The 21,630-nt window shown below is 36.5% G+C and overlaps 1 protein-coding gene across 3 annotated transcripts in view; it reads right to left on the reverse strand.

Annotated features, from left to right (window-relative positions):
• Positions 1-21,630, reverse strand: part of MAGI2 (membrane associated guanylate kinase, WW and PDZ domain containing 2) — a 712,008-nt gene that overhangs the window by 77,805 nt on the left and 612,573 nt on the right. For all 3 annotated transcript variants that reach the window (XM_083859300.1, XM_083859301.1, XM_083859299.1), the window contains exons 11-12: positions 14,454-14,485; positions 9,825-10,014 (exon numbers count right to left, since the gene is read on the reverse strand). In XM_083859300.1, coding sequence (XP_083715426.1) covers positions 9,825-10,014; positions 14,454-14,485 — 222 coding nt within the window. The remainder of the gene's footprint in view (positions 1-9,824; positions 10,015-14,453; positions 14,486-21,630) is intronic.

The following is a 21,630-nucleotide window of genomic DNA, read 5'->3' on the forward strand; positions in this document are numbered from 1 at the left end:
AAATGCACGTAAATCCCTTTAAAATACTTTTAATGCAGGTAGTTTCAAAGTATTTGCATTTCACTATATGAAGTGCAGCAAATAACTGTCTTGTTTTCATATAAAACTACTTTGCTTGCATTAGAGGAATCTGGATGAGTCTGTAGCTGAATTCAGTCATGCTTCCTTTGCTAATTTTGAAATGTTCTCAACAAGAATTTGTTTTATTATTTTGGCAGCACCCAGAGTGACTTGCAAAACATTGCAAACCAGAGGTGATTTCTGGCCTACACACAACAAAAGGGCAAATAAGTATCCCATTTATGTGACTCTAAGCCAGAATACCACACTATGCATATTTCATGCTATAAAGGAGGCAAAGTCTTTCACAACAGCACTTGGAGGACAATGATGCAACCCATGAGTATATACTATCTTCCCAAGACAGAAGGATGTGGTGAGAGACATAATACAGCATTTCTCCTGTGGGAAGCTGTCTACTTCTTTGAAAGAGTTTAGACTAAAGCCACCTGCCTTCTGGTGGACTGCTTCCTAAAGGCAGCATGGGCTGCAAGGGCAGCAGCTGAGTGATTCAGAGTTCACTTGAGATAATACTGAACTGGTTGTTGCAGGGTAAAGGTATTTTCCAAAAGATGTTTCCCAAGAATGGAGATGTTTTAAATTTTTTTTGGTAAGTCTATTTAGATAACAGCGATGCCCTGTCCAAATCCAGGTCCAGTGAATAGGGACATCCCTTTGGATTTGGTGTTCCTGGTGCATTTGTGTTTAACTGTCTGTGTTGAGTTGTGTCACATGGGCTGTGCTGCTTGACTTTATAGGTGGCTGCATGTCTTTACTTTGATGGTTAAAGGAGACAATTCCTTCACACACTTCAGATTTTGTACAGCGATTTGGGATCCTTTAGGTGCGACGTGCTATCTAAATGTAAAACATTCCACCAGCACAGCTCCTGAAAACCAAAACCTTTGAAACTGATGCTGCTCCACTGCAAACTTGGAGAAATGATTTTTTTTTTACTCACAGCCTTTCAAGATTCAATGGAACTCTTAAAAGAGACAAAATGATTTTAATGTAGAGAAAGCAATTTCATCTTGATAGTCTCAATACGCTTTTAGGTTTGAAGGTACACAAGCTTTTTCTCTTGGTCACTCAGCTAGAAATGCACTTTTGAGCTGCTGTAAGGTTGGTTCATTCTGTTTCCATTTCTGCTTGCAGTCACTCTAATATCACCCAGAACTGGCCTCAAGCAACAAAAGTGTAAGAATCACCACCATTCTCAAACTGTGACCAACTAGGAAACAACTTGCTCTGTTAAGACAGACAGCCATATATTTTAAGTAAGTTAACAGTGTCCTCTTTTTTGGAACTTTATTTGTGGTCAAGCAAAAGTGCCTGTCAATGAGGTGGTTTCCTTCAAAGCTAATCTCATCAAGGCTGATAAGGCTTTTGTTCCTTTGTCTGACAGAACTTCATGTAGATTCTCACTGTTAATTATCATCTTGTAATTGACCATTCAGCACCTAGCATGTGTTTTCACTGTCGTTAAGGAATTCACACACGAATTGGAACTGCTGTGCTGAACATGCTGAATCAAACCCTAAAGTTTTCAAATATCTGACCACCAGAAAGGTAAACCTAGGTGCAGATTTGTGTTCTTGGTAACCATAGGAAAGTAATGTTCATATTAGGAAGAATCTGCTGTCAGCAGTATGTGTCTCTCTGCAGTACACATAATTGTGATAATGTCACTGACACTTCGGAGAACAAAATATAACCTCTAAATAGCTGTGCTCATGAGACAAGCAAACTGTTAACAAATAGTAGAAAACTTCAAAAGAAGAAAGATCTGTAAAAACCTTTAACATAGAAGAAGGGACTGAGTTAGCACTGTCTCCATCTGTAAAATGCAGAGATAAGTAGTTTTTTTCAAAACTCACCTAATTCTGTGCTCAAAGACCCTACAGAAAAGCAACTTCCAACAGAGAAGGAAGGACTACTGGGCCTGGATTTCAGCTGAGCAGAATGCGCATCATTTGTGCACATTCTGGTGCCTTCTATCTGCTAAGGATAAATTGAGCTGGTAATTTTACCAGAATACTGAGAGATTTGAGTGAGCTTTGCTCTATAGAAATAGATCAATTAGGTTTATAGGAAACTAACCTTACACAAGGCAATTTAAAACTTTCCATTTATTTATTATTGAATTAATTTTGACATTTTCTAAACTTCTAATAGATTTTTAAAAAAATATGTTAGATGTCCTGCCTCCATCTCATAGAAAATGAGGTAGAAGAATGAAGTTTTGGAGAGGTCAGGACAAAGAGACAAGTCTACCCAACACTGCCACCATGAAGAGGCATTCAAAGTACTGAAACTTTTAAAATGATGACATAAGATTTCTGTATTTTCCCTATGATTCCTTTTTGGTCGAACTTCTGCAACTGCATTGCCATGAGTAGTTGTAGTCTTTCATGTGAAATAGGAATAAAGTACTTACAAAATAGAGCTTGAAGGTATAATAAAAAACTTGTTAAATTCACTGATTTAATTTTGGTTTAGTTCAGCTAACCTGTCCTAGAAACAAGAATCAAGAAAGTAAAACTAAGAAATCTTCTGAACTGTTATTTCTATATAACTATAATTAAATTAAATCTCCACCATGTTGATGACTCATGTGCTCAGGAGAATGAGGATGTAGCTGTGCATCTTGAGAAGTCTTGCCATACATCAAGATTTGTATCCAAACCAGACCATTCTATAGCAATCATTGTATGATTCTTTGCATGTCAGATGAATGCAAAGCTAAGATTAATTTTGCTATTAGAAGATAGAACAGTAAAAATCTTGTATACCTGTCTTCTTGTTTAGTCTAAAATCAGTTACACTCATAGATTTATTTCATTCACTTTAAACTGAAAACTGTAAAATATTTGTGAAAATAGACAAGCAATAAACGAGAGCTGGGACATAATCCTGATTTATATGAAATCAATGGTGAAAATAGCAGGATTCTTTGCTATCAAGATAGAGCCATAGGAGAGCACAATTTACCCACAATGTGACACAAGGTTATTTTTATTTACACCAGTGGAGCCACTGGTATTCTCTGGAGGAAGAATTATGCTGATGAAAGGTAGGGACAATATTTGATACTATTTGTTTTCCATATTCTGTTGTTTTCTGGATCAGTCTTTGTTGAAAGCTAAATACATGGAACGAAACTAGCACAAGGAAACATCTGTATTTCAGCATCTCAGTACTAGCCATGCTTTATGTAAATGAGAATTTCACAAGAGAGAAGAATGAACATGGTTATGCTGCAATGTCCTTGCCAAAGCTGTGCAAGCAGCAGTTTGACACAGCTCATAGGCAGTGCAGCACCCATTTGTCTCATGCACCTGTGGCCAACTCCCCTATGCCTACAAGTCAGTTCTCTTAAATTTTTACTTTGACTCTTAAGTACACCCTGCCACTTTGCAGATCAGAATCTATTTGTATATCTTTTAGTAAAGTGTAAATTGTTAAAGAGAAAGAAATACTGCATCTTTAACACTGCCATCAGCTGTAAAACTGACACTTCATATTAGCAGAGGTCATTAGGGACCTACTTTGCAATCCAGCAATCAAAATCATTTTATGTCCGTGGTACTGTGATGATTATATACTCATAATTCCATTTGAAAATGCTTTTGGTTTCACTGTCAGTTCATATAAGCAACAAATCCATTTTGTCATGGTGAGTATTTCTTTCTGCAGTGACGAACAATACAAAACCATTTGACATTAGTCTGCTAAATTTCCTCTCCCTTTATTGTATATCATCTCTTATTAAAAAGAAAGGCTTATATTCATTTAGTAATATACGTTCTTAGACCCTCTCCATGCTGTTGCTTAGGGTAGCAATAGTTTGAAGGAAAAAACCAACAGGGACTGTTTGGAAATTGCTTTGAGAAATTCCCTTCCTATGCCTCAGTCCTTCATACTCTAGGTCAAGGAGTAGTTTGATGATAATAGACCTTAATTAGGAATTTCCCCAATACTTTTATTTACTAAGTGAAGGCAGGCGTGACTTACTGACATAAAGGGCACTAACTGGTGAATAGAAATATTGAAAGATATGGTAAACTGAGTGCAAGGAAGATTTGAAACTAGAACCTGATTTACAGTCTAGCTTACAGTCCCAAACCCTTCACCCATACAAACCCCCCTTTATACAATACTTCAGAATACCGGTTATTTAGTGCTATCATAGTTCTGCATATATATGCATCTGTACACAGATGTGCATACATATATTTTAAAGCACCATAATCAAAATGTGGTTTCTTTTTAGACTAAAAATGAGCAAAAATAGGAAAAAAAGTTAGAGACAATTTAGTTAGAGACAATTTTTTTTTTTTGGTCAGGAAAATACTGTCTGAAACAAGTGATAGTACCAATTAGTACTATTTATACTAAATACCAATTATATAAAAAATTTCCTTCAATTTTTAGTATTTTCAGTCTTTAACTTTTAACTGCAGCTCTTCAGCCAACAAGCACTGGCAGGAAAATTCTGCTTAGCTGTGACTAAAAACCCCTCAGGTGGTAATGCGTTCACTGCTAGACACCTAATAGGTTGGTTTTTTTTTATGTTCCATGAGTATCAAATTTAGGAAACCCTGATTGCCTTAGTATTTTTCTGCAAGACTGGTATTTTTGTAGTTACACATTATGGATCAGTATAATGCTGTCTGACAAATCTTTCCTACTTTAATGCAGATCTGTGCTGAAAACCTGGAGGGATTCTCCAGAGGAAAGGTAGCCCATGAATATGAATTGAAGTGCTTGTCTGTGACCCTTACAGAAAGGTAAATCTGCCTAAGAATGCACCTTATTTTGTGGAAGCTAATTATGCAAATACATTTGCTATTTACATATTTCACAGGTGTTGGCAAACTTTGATTTTTGGTTCTTTTCCAATTTTTAAAAATCTCTGGCAGTAAAAAAAAAAATAAAATGCATAAAACAGCTGATAGATTTGAAAGGGACTTGAGAAATTTTTTGAATACTGTGGTCAGAGGAGACAATAACATGGGAGATTTTGAAGAAAGTAACCTTTGTCCTTCCAGCTAAAGGTGGAATTATAATTGTTCATATTTCACTTTTAATGAGAGCTTATCACTGGCTTGTCTCATTCTTCCTACTGGCATTTCTGTGTCACATCACCAGCCTTGGCTAACTGAAGGACAAATGTAACCCAACCAATGTAAAAAATAATTTATTTTACCTCTTTCCTTAGAGGAATATAACATATAACATCAAATTTCTATGATAACTAGAGAAATAATATGGCATTATGATTCTCAACAGCTTTGTGACTCTTGGTTGACTAATGTCTGCCCACAGGGGTGTCTGAACAAAGTTTTCATAAACTCTGAATTTACAATAAACAGAGTTCAATATAAATATATGACAGCATAAGAAGAATTTATAAAAGCAGAAATTTTACATTCAGGTGAGTGAAGTCTCCTAATGATAACTCCAGAGCTCCAGTTACAGCTATAAAAATCTGTCTCATATGAAGTCATAATTTTTTCATTAATAGGAAATTCCTGTTCTGATGTTCCATTTTCTACCTTCTGTACCTAACCTGGTTAACAGGAGAGTCACACTGTCACTTACAAGCTAAGAGTTTTTGCAAGGAGTTAAGGGTTTTCCTTTGAATTAATAGGAGGACAGAAAAAAGGAAAAAGTATCCAGTTGAGCAAATTATGTTCCAGCAGAAAGTTAGGTAGGTATTTTTCACCATGGAAAAGAAATAAGAAGAGAGAGGGGAAGAGAGTAAAAATAAAATCCCAAAACCCAAACCAAAAAAGCAAAAAACTGCAAACCAAACAAAAAAACCCACCCAAACCAGAGAGACACAGTAAAAGAAGACAACATAAACCTATTTCCCATGTTTTGCTTTTAAGCAGTTGTTTTAGATAATGTGGTAGTCCTGCACACTGTTTGGAAACTCCTCATGCTCCTTTTTTATCTCCTTGGAGCTTTGAGCATCAGTGATAGGTGACAGCAGAGGCTGGTGACAGCTAAGAAGGAAGAGCTGGCAGGTAACAGCTAACTCATGGCAAACAATTTTCAGAGGTACTATGACTTCCAAAATAGAGTTGCACTCTGTTTTTGTACTAATGTACTAATTTGATTGCCTCTACAAAACTATTTCCCGTGCAAAATGGTAGTGCTTTGCAATTCATATCAAATCATTACAAACTGAAATCTTCCCATCACATAGGGTCTTGCAGGTTCTTCATGCTTCCTAGGTGGAGAAACATTCCTACAGAATGAAAATCATACTTTTTCATTGAGACTTCTGCTTGAAACCCCATTCTTGCTACCATTAGGTGGGGATGAGCTAGAGGCAACATACTGGTCTAGTTCTTGCACTGCTTTGAGTCATGTTGCTTGTGCTCCTCACAGAACTACCCTGTTTTTCATAACTTGCTTCACTCCCTGACTGGGAAGCAGGAGGCTTTATGAGGCCCTGGTGAGAGCTGACTGTGGGGAAACCCTATGATAAAAGGCTCTGTAGAAATTCAGAGCTATCGAAGTACAAAAACTGTTTAGTAACAGTTTCACAATGAGAGACAAAAATTTTGCACTATCTCTTTCTTTTTGAATTTTCCAGGTCATGATTGTTAACTTCTCTGCCCTATTTTTAGAAGATGAAGATGAAAAGAAGGTCTTGCCACAAGATAAGAAAAACTTGCTTTGAGATAAGAAGAACTTAACCCAAGTAGCTGAAATTTTCCTGTGAATATTTAGGTTATGCTCTTCCCAAAGATAACCAACCTGACACTGCCAAATGGCAGGAAACAGTGTTGTCTTGAAACTCTCCCTCCTATATACTTAAATTAGATGACAATTACTTGACTCAGTAATGGATTTCCTTCCTGTTGTTTCCATCTTCAGGAAACAGGGCAACTATGTGGAGCTAAGGCTTGACAAATTGAGTTTGCTAAAATGCATGCTTATGGCATTCATGAAACAAAAATGTCAGGGAGAATAGAGATCTTTGGAGGCAGCTATTTATAAATAAGGGATATAAATGAGTGCAGACAAGATCTGGTTGGGAACTGTGGAACCAAATCTTAGAGAAAATGTTGAGGGGATAGCAGCGAAAGAAGATAAGAAATTTAAGTTTCCAGGATTAGCTGGAGGATGGGACATTGCTGGAAATCTAGGATAAGGTTACTGCAGTCTGGCTTTTTATCCCTTACTTTCTTGTTTTGGGCCTAGCAGCTTCACAATTTTTAGTTCTTTGTTTTTTTAGGCAGCTGGCCGAAAACATCTCACATACAACTTCCAGTTGCTGTTTGGACAGAACTCAAATGCAATTATACCATTTAAACACAGGCTTTAGCATAACTCCAACCCACGTGTTAGATCGTCTTCCTGTGGTGAAGTATACACTCAGTACACAGTATAAGACAGTAGCTGATATAAGTAAAGGATAAGAGTTCATCTTGGTCAAAGAAGTGCTCAGAAAACTTGAAGAAAGCACCCATGAATATTGAATGGTGTGAGATATCTTGTAATGGAGTATATAATCTTCTGGGGGTTAGTAAATCTTTGTAGTTGACAGCAGATCTATAGTCCCACAGTTTTATAAAGGGCACACATGGATCAAGCTTATATTGGGGATCAGGATGAAAGAAAATGCTATATAAATATGTATGTCATATACCCATATGGCATATATAATATTTTAATTATCTCACAGAGATATTTGTTTCAATGCAGGAAGTCTTCACACTTGGCCTGGTGACTTTACAGAAGATGGTTCTGATTGCTGAGTGTAAAGATGTTTGTTAAACTACATCACTTCTAAAAGGTATTGAGATGGGAAATGATTATTTGCAAAGGGTTTTGTTTGTTAGAGCTTTATACAAAGCTCTAGAGTTTTTTCAGTAGAGGTGCTGAACAAAAAGGTTTTTCAGTAGAGGTGCTGAACTAGATAAAATCCTTTCTAACTATGGAATGGATTATTTTCCTTTTAATTTATCATATACCAAATTCTATCACTTTGGGGAGTTCAAACAAATGTTTTTATTTATATATTAGTCTAGCCCTTGTTGCACATGAGAAAGTGAAAGATGGGAGATGTCTGAAAACTATTTCCAATCTTTGCTCAAAAGTAGTCCTAGTTGTACTTCTTTCAAACCTATTTGGCCTACTTCACACAGTATCCTGATCCATACTTCAATGAGTTTTAAAATTTCAACTATTATAGTCTCTTTTTGTACATTGTCTTGGGAATACCAGCCAATATGGACTACGTTGTAAATATACTGGAAAGTTTAGTTTCTACAACTAACAGTTTATAATTGAAGATTAAATACTTTTTTTACAAGGGTCTAAGTAAGTTCTCAAATCCATATTTAGGGTATTTAAGATATGTGGTATTCCTCAAAAAAGTCAGCAATTTATTTAGAGTACATAGAATTAAATTTTGGATCTTAATTTCAGGCACTTGTTAAATAAATAGAAAAACACCAACTACCTCAAAAAAAAAAAAAAAAAAAAAAAAAAAAAAAAAAAAAAAAAAAGTCTGGATTATGGAAACTGAGTTTTAGGGTGACAATCTATACTGAAAACTGTTCCACTAATAGGATCAATGTGGCAGAAGATGGTGGCACTGGCCACAGTGGCAAAGGACTGAGGAATGTGAAATGCAGGTTTGAGACAAGATCAGGGTTTACTTGGAGTTGATGTAAAACGAACTCTGGTGTTCCTCCAGCATATCCGATCTTGTGGGAACTGGGAATACCAAAGCCAAAGAGGAGATGCTGATGCTGTAACTAAGGTATAGGCCAAGGCAAGTAAGAACAGTATGAACAAGTGCTGGGGACAATAATGTATTTCCTTCAGAGTATCACTTCGCATGGTGAGGAGATGTGAACTTTCTAGGTCTCTGGACCCAACTAATATTAATGGGTTGGTCTGAATCAGCTCCAATATTTTATGTGTAATTTATAGCATGGTTTGATCTATAGGCTCAAGTATTTTACAAAAAGGAATTGAAAGGTGGCATGTGCAAGTAATGGCAGTTGTGAAGAAGCTTTCACTGAAAAATTTAACTATTTTTAAGAATTTATCTTAATAAGTGTAAAGGCTGCAGGCAATTTAGAACAATATTTTTAGCTAAAATATTCTTTAAAAAAGGAGTAAATAAGTCTAAGCCCTTTAATTATTGTTGTCAAAAATATGGGCTATATTTCCAAAACCATGAGAAATTAAATGAAGATGAGCATATTGATGGCTCAGTACTGTTTTGTATAGGTCTTCAAATAGTACTTTATGCTATGGGTGACTTTCTAACTACCAAGGACAATGTGAAAACTTGTCAAAGACATTTTTATAAAAACAAATACAGTTGAAATTTCTTTAACAAATGTCACTTTGAAGTGAAAGTAGGTGAAACTCTTTTTTTCATTGATAAATTCACATTTTCCTTTTGCTTGATGATGAAGAAAAAAAACCACAGTAAAATATGGTGGGACATATACTGTGCTTCACCAAGGATTTAACAGTCAAAATGGGGAGATCAAAAATATAAGGAAAAAACACCTACGAAAGTCAAATATCGGAATCTAGACAAGATATAAGAAAAAAATGTAAATCTACAATCTTTGAAACATTTACAATGGTCTCTATTTACTGGAAAGAAATGTAGTTTCTTTAAATTGCAAAAGATAATTACAGAAAAATCTGTCAACATGACACATTCATAGGCAAATTTCAAGTATTAAATGGTCAGCAGGGTCAAGAGAGCTTTCACTTACGCCTACTTTCATAAATAGCTCTTGATTTCTCATACAGCTCATATGGGTCAGGTTTTCGTGGATCAAAGGCCTCTGTTGAATCAGGAAATGAACTCCTGTGAAGAGCGGGTGGATAGGGAATATTCTGTGGCATGGCTGGAGCAGACACACTTGTTTGAGGGCTGCCTTGATTCTCCCATCGTTCCATCATCTGGAATAAAAACATACGGAGAATAAAAATGAAGTTTTGCAAAAACTGTGGCTTCCACAATGAGACCAAGGACAGTGATTTCTGTTGAAGATGTGTTTTATAAAATTAGTAAATCTATTTGCTGCCTTTTGAAATGAAAGGTGTGTGTTGTGCTGTTTATAAAACAACTTGGCTAAATTTACTTCTTAATTTGTTGCTTATGGCAAGATGTGACCTTTCTCAGGTTAGATTAGGCCCAGCATTACCTCTGAAGCATGTGGAGTGCCTCTCACAGAATGTGCTGAGCTACTGGAAATTATTTACTAAAGTGGAATCTGTAGGTTTGTAAAGACACAATCATCAGATTAATCAAAATATATAACATACATGAAGGTAGTGCTTAACAAAGGAGGGACAGACGGTGCAGCAAGTGAATGACCTTAATGCTGTATCTTCTGAGAATACATGAAAATAACTAGCTGCTCAAAGCAAAGTAGATAACTGTAACTGGGAGCAGTATTTACATCTCCAACTGAAGATTTAAAAATCCAAATTAAAACCAAAAGAAAATCAAAACAAATGAAAACTGAAAATTATTACAGCACATATTCAAGCATCTAGTGTTCAAAAAAATCCACTAAAGTGGCATTATACAAACAAGTTTCCAAGCACAGGATAAGGCTTTCAACTCTTCCAGGCCATTTACAGGAAAGAAGCCTAGAGCAGCTTATTGTCTACGCATGAGGACACTAAGACATCTGTAGTCCACATATACTTGGTGTGAAAAAAGCCTGATGCAGTTAATCATCAGAACAGAGAGTAAAGCCTACCTGCTGACCCAAACACCTGAAAATGAAAGACACCTCAGTTCATGCTTTTTTCAAGACTGTCTTTAGCAGTCTCACATATACATCAAGCTTGAAGATATGATAGGCTGAGCAAAAGAAGGCTTGAGAATCTGCTTTTTTGAAGAACAAGAAGTTGGCTACTAATCAAATTACATTAGCAAATTTCTTTGAAAAGGCTAACTTAAAAAAACCACAGATGTTTATCCCAGGAAATGAGTACTTGGCTATTCCTATAACCTCTCCTGAGGATAAGGGTGGTAAAGCCTCCAGAACAGTGTGTTCTCACACAAAACCCAACAATGGTAATTACAGAAAAAATGCCTCTTGGAAACAAACTGATCTGTAATTAAATTCCACTGACTTCTGTTGTTGTATCAGCAAAGCTTTATCAAAGATGATTGCAGGTTTGCAGTGAGCTTGCTCTACAAATTCTGTGACTATAATTTGTCTTTAGTTCCTTGGTTTAAGAAGGTGTTTGGGTCAGCAGGTGGGCTTTACTCTCTGTTCTGATGATTAACTGCATCAGGCTTTTTTCACACCAAGTATGTGTGGACTACAGATGTCTTAGTGTCCTCCTGGTGAATATGCTGAATAACTATTCTGCTGCACATCCCAGGTGGTCTGACCTTCTTAGGCTCATACTTAAGAATAAACAGATTATAGATATTGGCCATTTTTAGTTGTCAAGCACCTCATTCTTTTACAAAGCATTTTTACAATCCAAGCCATGTTTCTGTCAGAATTTCAGCAGTAGGTAGGGCTGGTTCATTCAAAACTGTAAATATGTGCATTCTGTGCAATACAGTGGCATATGGAAATACCATATTGAGTTGCCATTGAAATAGCTTAGGTACAGGAATGTACCTTGGGTCCCTTCAGGTACCCCTTACACCAAGGTAAATTTATCCTCTGCAAATAATTAGGTAAATTAGCCTTTGTGATAAGTCACATGAATAGCACAATACTACTTCTGACAGCCCTAAAGAAATTACCTCCAGTAGTTATAAACACTTGTGTAGTATATAATTGCATTATGGAAGTGTAAATTCAAAGGTCTAGAAATACACTTGATTAGGACCCCTATGTCTAAATAGGAAAGAAGAACTAAGCTCAATTCAAGTTTCTTATGATAAAGGAAATTACCAGAAAAATATGGTTAGGCTTTTTACCTTCCCTTAGGAATCTGAAAGAACACAAGCCAGTGAAACCAAACTATCTATCTTATCATTATGAAGAGGAAAGACGTGTAGGGCCACGTTTGTCTAGAAGGGAAAGATTCCTAATTTCTTTGAAAGTGCTGGGGAAATAGATCACTTACCTCTTTCAAAATGCAAAACTGGACAAAATCAAATACTTAAAGAAAGATTTTAAAAAAGAAAGGAAAATATAATTATCTTTGATGAGCAAACTTTACCCTGGAGAAAGGACAAGAAACTGGAGATCAATTGGCAAAACCTTACTGGGTCCCATATGTCTAATTCTTACTTGCTGGTTAGCTCTAAATCTTCAAATGTGACATTCAACCAGCTAAATAAGCAGATAAACAGAAGGGGAATTATATCTCCCAAACCCATATCAACTAATTAAACAGTCTCCTAGTGTTCATTAATGGAAGTTATCATAATGCTACTTCAGAAAAGAAGGCATTCTTGGAAGTGAGTAAGCACAATAGGAAGGGCAGGGCATCAGATCCAAATTGGGGCAATAGTTTGGTGACACTGGTCATGGTCATTTTGCACTATATATTATACATGATATACATATATAATATAGGCACTATATACATAGGAACCACTGAAAATATCTGTTACCCCAGGTTACTCTGTTTTCCTTTGCTGTTACACAGATACAGGCTGTTGGGGAGGCTTTCTAAACGTCCTGTGTTGGCCTCACTGCTTCAGACTGTCCGCAGACAGTGCTGCAGGCACTTGATTTCAATCTTATCTTCAGGTCTTGGACACGAGAAATTTATGTCTGAACTATTTCTCTAGTTAAAAGTGGTGACAGAGAGAGGAATTCACACTGCCTTAACTCGGTTAATCATTTGTGAAATCTCTTGCTGAGGTTACCCCAAAATAGAGTAGCTGTGAGCAGTCAGCCTGCAGGTGCAGCACACAATGGTGTTCTGTTATTCTGTGAGCCCTAGTTTCCTCACACCATTCCAAGAAAAACTGCATCAACTCAGGTTGTTTTTCTAGATTCTGATTATTGGCAAGTGCTACTTGAGCAGGAACTACCATACTGTTTATATAATGAAATGTTGCAGAAAATCATCAAGAATAAATATGCTGATATTTATTTATTTGATGTGTACATGGAAAGGCTAAGTATGGAGAGGAGGAGGTTTTCAAATGTGAATCTTTAACAAGTGAGTTCCAAGCTATCTATTCCCTTACTTTTTATCTGAGACTAAAGGTTGAACACCCCAGCCATTCAGGAGTCTTAAACTGGTGAGAAGAAGCCAGCCTTTAATAATCTGATTTATTTTCACAAATGTCCTGCTACATAGATGAACAAAGCAACTTCTGCAATACTTATTCCAGTGTATTGTATACATACTCTATCCTTTTACAGCAAAAGCACCATAAGCTGAAGCAGTCTGATGAAGTTGCATCAGCTGATTAATTGCTATTTGTACTTGACAGGGTATAAAAAATATTTTGGCAAAACTTAAGCATGTCGTGCTCCAATATGAGAGTATGAAAAGTTGTTCAGATTTTACATACTTCCCCTGCCTGCTCCCAATAAGAATGCTCTAAGTCCTTTAAAAGCTATTGCTACTGTCATTCCCATTGCTCTTAGGAGTCTTCAGTATCTATTTTCCTCTATACACATTTGATGAGAATTAAGAATTCCTCTAAGGTCTGTAAAATCTCGATAAAATGTCAAATTAAAAAAGAAAACCACCAAAAACCAAACAAACCCCTAAAACAATAAAACAAACCAGACAACCAAAAATAGTAGTCTATGAACTTTTTTTCATACTGTGAATGCTGTCACAAATTCAGGAAATTACATAATGTGGTGCAACAGAATAACTACAGCTATTGCTTACAGTCTTACAGTAGGAAAAGTCTTTACACCTTGGGTTTTACTGTCAAAATCATAGAAACACAGAAAAGTTGATTAAAAGGCACCTCAGCCAGTTCTGAGCCCAAGCTCTTATTTGAAGACTGCAGTTCTAGGTATCTTAAAGCAAGAAAGAATAACCATCTCTTTGAGGATGTTAAACTCAAGCCATTTGTAAACCAGAAAAACTGCATGTTGTTAATTTCAAAGAATTTGCCAACTAGAAGACTAGACTGGCCTCATTTCTGTCGCCTTCTCCTCCAGACCTCTTATTTTTAAGCCACCACATTTCTGGATCTTGCCACCCATGTTGACATTAAGGTTTTCCTTTTTCCAGACCACTTCTGGTAGACTCCAAGCCAACAGACCTTCAGAGCTTATCAGGGAGGCCACCCCTGGTACTGTGTCACTTGGAGCTGAGGCACTGCTGAGAGGTGTCTCATGAGCTGGGAACAGGATGGGTAGTTGAAAGTCTACAGAAATTTGGTTGGCATGATAGTCATCCTATGAACTCAATGTGTACGATTTTGAAAGGGAACTTACAGGCTTTGGAGTTTTCCATGGAGAAAAGAAACCTGAAATAAACAAAAAATAATGTTAGCAGCTTTTTCTGATGCATAAAGAGTGGATGCTAAGTGGTGTTTATGCTCCCATTCTCATTCAGGTCTGCAGGTAATATTGATAGATATGAGAATTCTCTACACACAAGGGGTGAAAACACAAAACACGAGGGATAATTTCTAAGAAGAAATAGATAGAAATATATATATATAAATATACATACATATACATATATATATATATATATATATATGCAAGTGGAGCTATTGAGATCATTGCCATACTTTACAAACAGCATGGGGGATTAGGTTGAAATTAAAAGAAGTAATCAAAAGGACTTCCAAATGTCTTGGTGGACATTGGATAAGACACCAAATGACCTGATATTGATGTGTCAAATGCAGTCGCACCTTTAGGAAGAAGCATTCAGAACATCCCATCAACAAAACCTAATAATACAAGAGATTTTTTTAGAAGAAAAGCCTGAAGAAAAATAACTGTTTCATCAGTCTAGATAAGGTGGCCAAGTCTTGAGAGGATTGCTTATTTTGATACTGTCCTGATTTTCAGTCTTAGTTAACAAGCAGTTATACATGACTACCTCTTTTACACAAGTCCTTATCTCGTTTTCCTTAGTTATTGGCTGATAACTTGCTTCAGTGACTTTCCTAAATTTCAACTCTTGTAGCTTACAAACGTTTAAAACTCCAGATGTGTCTTTTTCATAAAAGGAAATAATTTGAAACAGTCTTGTAAACACTATTCCTATCTTATGCATTACAATGCTAAAAACCTTTACAAAGTATTAATTTAAAAAAGCCTTACAAAGGATATCAGGTTAGATTTTTTAAAATAACAGCTTTCAACACAGCTTTCATTAAAAAACTCATTCTCGGTTTAATAGCAGGTAAAAAAAAATATCTGTGGACCTTCCTAGGTAATATTAAAAGCTAATAACAAAGAGTTCATTTGTTTTGTTAGAAACAGAAATGGGGCTTAAACTGAGATATCTAATAGGAGGGCTGTTCTTTCATTCAAAAAATGAATTCAGCTGAAAGAGTAGTACTGACTCCATTTTTTCTTTTTCTAAAGTGAGTCTAAAAAGAAAATTAAAATTATGAGAGCATTAGCATAGTATCTTTCTACAGACAAATCACAACAGAAATTATATTTGCACATATATTTAAGGTTTGTTGAATTCTGTGATAATGAGGTAATTTTTTCTGCCCTGATACCTAATTAATTTCAACTGAAATATCTTGCAAAAGCATTTGAGCCATTTGTAGTGAAACACTGGATATTCAGTAATGCTGATACACTTTTTTAAAAAAAAGTCTATTGAAAAAAGTAATCTTGGACAGGTTTATGTTTACTGACTCTACAGTGCCTGGATAAAAACTGCTTTATTAACAAGTGGACAGATTTCTTTCCATCTGCAAACTCAAGCTGAGATAACAGGCATCCTTGATAGGTCTGGCTTGTACATCACTTTCAGTATTAAAGATTCTGTAGCAGAAACTTATTTAATAACTTACTGGGTGGGTGGCAGATGGCTACCTTTTTATTACCCACTATGTTTCTGTACTGCTAATAAGAGTGAAAACTAGAAAGTGCTTTTCCACTCTGAGCTAAAGATAAGAGTAGAAATTTGCTCAAATCAACTTACTACCCTGATTTGTTCAGAAAATATTGGTAGAGGTAACACTCCTTACCCATTGATACTAGTGTACCTCCCATGACTTACTGTCATCAAAAACTACCTCTGATTAAACTGAGAAGTATTTTTTCCCTATTTATTTACTGTCTCCACCTTAAAAATAAGTTATACTGGAGATATCATAAAAAATATTACTATCAATTAAAAATATATTAAGTATTTAAAAATCAAATAAACAATGACATATACATCAAGTCAAGATTTTTTTTTAAAAAGACCTCCAATTAAAAAAATTCAATTATTTGTTCAAACAAAGAGAATATGAACTTATATTTAGCTTGGAGGTTATGGGCACAGACTGCAACATACAAATGACAACATCTACACTCAAAACAAATAAAAGGCAATATTTATTCACACAGCATGAAATTATGTTAAGAATACTAACAGATATAGGATGCCAAAAAAGTAAAAGATCCAAAGGAAAGAAAAAAAAAAAAAAAAAAAAAAAATTGGACATCCATATGTATACAAAAGGATGCTATAGAAGCAAAAATCTCTAAAGGTAATAACTAAAGGTAATAAACCTTGGGACTAATAGTAAAACCCATTTTTCTGATTTAATTTCATCTGTTACACCTTGATGTCTCATAAAATGAGATAATATCTCACCTCTGTCAAAGATTAAGTGCTAGACTAAAGGGGTGAAGGCCTAGTTCTATAAAGTAAACTTTACATTGCATCTTTTACATATATCTTGACAATTTTAATGTTGTCCAACATAAGATCTACACTCTCACCTGAACTAAACATCCTTTTTCCAACCTAAACAAAAATGATTTTTATAGAATACATGGCATTACCAGTTATTCAACATGAGACTGATCATGAATAATTGTTGTGTACCAAACATCCAGAATTATCACTGGTATTTAAACACATGCAACGAATGCTGCATATTCAAGAATTCAAGAGAATATTGCATATGTAGCCCACTGCAAGTGTTAAAGAAACTTCACATGAAGAGACATAAAAGGAAAATGCACTTTCTTGGGCATGCTACACCCCTCCTTCTAATTTTCACTTTTAAATAGTACTCTGCATGAGTACAGGAACAAATCTTCTACATGTAGAAAACTGAGGATTAAAATCTCACCTGAAGAATATCCCTTAATAATGTATATTCAGTGTCCACTCAACAGTGTTGGCATCAACAGCCACATCTACAGCAGGCAATGAGAAGAAGTGGACTTTTACCTAGTTTGACCTCACTTCACACCACACTTTCCCTTGACTTGCTGGTGCTCCTTACATGCCAAGTGAGCATTCCCCACAAGGGACAGCTGGATCCCACCTGGATGACAGCTGCCAGCAGACTGGCATCAGTTCATATACAGATGCTGATTTATCAACAGGACTGAAATCTGTTCTCCAAAAAATGCAGGGTTTTTTTGAGTACTAATTCAATACTAATACTGCCCAACCTTCTGATCAACTCACATCCAACTAGAAACATATACTGAATAAGTTGTTACAACCTCATTCTAACTCCAGATTTCTGCTTCTCCCTCCCCAAACTCCCAGCCCCCTGCTATCCAACTTGCGATGTCTTCATAAAAACATGAGTAGCTGAAAATATTATATTTCATTTACATATAAACACCCCTCACTTCCATATCCACGCGTTTAAAATTTGAAATAATAAAAGTCAAATTAGATCCACCTAAAAATACTTCATGAATCCTGTTCTTACCATGAATGGCTTTTGGCTCACCAGTGTGCCTGACAGCCACCCCTTATAGTAACCTCACCACACAAGCTGTAGCTCATCTTTTGAAGATTTCTGTACCTTTTTTATTAATACCCCTTGTAAAGACAGCCAGTACAGATCTGCATCAGTTTTGGAAAGGACAGTGGGGTTACTGGCTTTTGTTAAAGAGCAACCCCCAACATTCATCCAGGTGCTAGCAGGAAAATACACGTAAGCATGCAACAATAAAAATACATAACCTCATATTCATCTGCAAAATTAGTTTTGAGAATATGATTTCTTATTCCAGGTTGGTTATTTAAACTGTAATAAGGTACAGCAGCTGGTGGCCAGCGCATATGAACATTTTAATTATTTAATTAAAAAAAAAGCTGAGGTACAGTAACAACCACACGTTTTCTAAAAATCAGAATTACATTTCCTCATACAGCAGTGTTACAAACATTCTTTTTGAGATTGTTTTTTAAGTTGTATTTACCACCTTCCAAAATGAGCTTCCCTGGAAATCACAGCTGTGATGCTTTCTGTGTTGTAACTTAACTAAAACACACTGAGAACTGAAAATATATTTTGGATTCAAATATATTAGGAAGAAAAAACTTTTTTTCCTTTTTTTCAGATCAAGGCAAATTCCAGCTTCAGTTTACTGCACTTCTTTTAGATGAAGATATCCTGTAACAAAAGACAAATCACATCATACTCATTGTATCTACTCCTTCTTATATCCAAGGTTAAGTATGCTTTTGTTGTAAAATGTTCTTACAGATATCATGTGCCTTACACTTCAGCAGGGATTTATTGTTGAAAAGTTTAGTTTCCTAAAAGCAGCTTATCTGGCAAGGCTTTGAGCATTTGCAAGACAGAGTTCTGATTTGTTTTCTTTTCAGCTTTTTTTTTTTTTTTTTTTCAGTAAAAATCATGATTTTGGCAAATTCCATAATGACAGTAATACAAAACCAGCCCTTGGTTATTAGTCTGCTACCATGGGGATGACTTTTGCTTCATTTCCGTCTTCATTATTCTCACATTTTCGCATTGTTTCCTAGAAAAGTTCTTCCCACCTTGCAGAACCATAAGTAACTAACACAGCTATTGCTAAGTCACAGGACTTTTAATGATGTTCACCTCTGTGGCAGATGTGTATGGCTAATTAAACTGAAGCCTGGGAACAGTTTGATTTCTGCAGTGACGGCGTGTGCTGCAGGGAGGAACTCAACAGCATCAAACACAAAGCCTTTTAATCCAAAGCAACATTCAGGGTAAGTCAACATCCCTCCACATCACTTGTCACACTTTCACTTTTAAATGAGTGAAAGCCCACTAGCTTCCACCAGGCTTCTTGGGAGTTTTTTTGTGCTTTAATATCCTTGTTGCATATGGCTTCCCAAACAAAGCTGTCTTAAGCACTGAACAGACCTTTCTCTTTCCTAGATGCTTGGAAGTCACTGAACAGATGGCTGATGAGCACTCCCAGAGCCTTAAATGACTCCATGGGCATTTTATCAACATCCATGTGACAACACTTCAAGCAAAAGTTTTCCTTTCTAGAAAAGTTACTGGATAAATTTACTGTAACAGTAATTTTTTTTTTTCCTGTGCTTTTTTTCTTTCTCTTACTGGAATCCCTGAGACGTCTATTATTTGTCTACATGGGCCTGATTTCCAAAGGTATTAAATACTCATTAACTTCAAATGGATGTGACAGGAGGGAATACTGAGAGTTCAGACTTTAGCAGGATTCAGGGAGTTATTTCTTGCAATTCACATTACACCTGGTTTCTCCCTCTGTATGTTTACCTGTTGTTGAGCTATGTTAAGTGTGGTCAGATTGTGTGCATTAAAATTTTAAATATCCTACAGCTAAAATTCTGAAAATACTTGTGGGAGGTAATTTTTTGTGTGTATATAGAAACAAATATATACCATTAATTCAATTACTCTTCAAATATTTCCCCTTTTAAGGAAAAGAAACATGCTCAATGAGAAGTAGTACATTCAATTAATTTATATACTGTAGTAAACAAAATCTAAAAGGAGATAATGAGTGAAAATAAATGGAAATAATACTTATGAAAACAAGCAGGTGATAAAAAGTTTCAGTTGATCATGTCATATTTAAAGTATCAGATGATGTATAGGGAATGGCAATTAGTAGTTCCATTTCTAATAAAATCAATCATTATTACATAATATTTTTCAAAGGTCCATCTTTTTCAAACAGCTCTAAATATTGAGCTCTTACTCTAGCAACAACAAAAAGTTGATTTACCTTGAAATAAAGAGTAGGTGTAAGAAGACTGGGAGCTCTAGCTCTTCAAGCATAGTTAGCTAGTCCTGCTGTCAGCTGTCCTTCAGAGTGATGGTGCCATGCTGTGGAGGATCCATTTGGTCTTTAGCTGGGATGGCACCTGATGCAATGGGTCAAAAATCAACACATCCCACATCAGAGTGAGATGAATGACCCACTACCTTTGATCAGGCCACAACATTCCATATGTTTAGAGCCAGTGCCTTTTCCCTTGCAGTAGGCTACACACAAGCAGCATGGCAAGTAACTGATTCAGCACTGTGTTGCACTGAGATGAAGGCTGGTTACACTCATCAGTTGTTGTATCAAATGCAGGTTCACATTAATAAAACTGAGAAATACATCTGTCCTCCTTATGGCTATATACATATGCTCAGATGTTACTAAACACAGTTTTTCCTGAAAAAAAGACTCATAACAGTACAAACTGATTCTCAGTAGTTGCTTGTGCTGGCATTTTGCTTTATTTTGCATTTTGCTACTTGATTGCTCCTGATCTCAACCCAAGTGAAACTGCAACAGAGGTAGTACTCCAGTTTAAATTATCACTGGTTTTCACTCTTTGGCCTACTACACCTATGAAAAGTGATCCCAAAGGATGAAAACATTCCTGCTTACAGACAGTCTATGAAGCTATGGGCAAAAAGCTGTTCAAAGGAAGGTCAGCTAAATCTTTACCCCATTAGGTACCACCCTGGTTGGCTTATCTCTACTCCAGATGACTTGGGGGCATCATGAGTCCAAGTCTTTATTTCAGCTCTTCAGAAGTTCAGATTTCTTGACACATAGCATAAAGTGTGAGACAGAAGTTTATCAGAAATGATGGTACTCATCAGAGGTAGATGAGTACCTTAGGAAAATGTACCTGATCTCATCCTACTGAAGTTGCTGAGGTGAGTGGCTCTGGTGCTGACATGACCAGCTCTGGAGTGCTCCTGTGAGGGGCACAGGGGAGTTGTCTGAACTTGGGAAGCTCAGAGGAGGGACAACAGAAGCCTGCACCTCACACCACAGTGGCTGACAGGATCAGGAGCAACAGGCCAAGCCTTCCTCCAAAGGATAAAAGAAGCCTGTAGGGATCTCTAGGGGCCAGGAGCACCATCAGCAGGCTGGGCACACAGGGCCTGGTGTGGCACCAAGGGCATGATGTAACAGTCTGGTGGCAAGTGGCACAGAAGGGCACCCAGGAAAGGTGCTGCCAGCTATAAGAAGAAAGACATGGCCTCTTCAGCTCTGCACACAGCATGAGGGACACAGCTGCCCAGGTGCAGCTCCAGTGGGAACATGCAGCCACCCCGGTGCCAGGATTTGCACTGCCCTTGTGCCAGGGCTGCTGGCACAGTGCTCCTGTGCTCAGTGACACCTCTGGGAGGAGGTGAGTAGGCTGAAGAATCAGGGGTAGTGTAGGAGTATCAGACTACTG

The sequence above is a fragment of the Zosterops lateralis genome (genome assembly GCF_965231275.1).
Source record: "Zosterops lateralis genome assembly, chromosome: 4".
NCBI lineage: Eukaryota > Metazoa > Chordata > Aves > Passeriformes > Zosteropidae > Zosterops > Zosterops lateralis.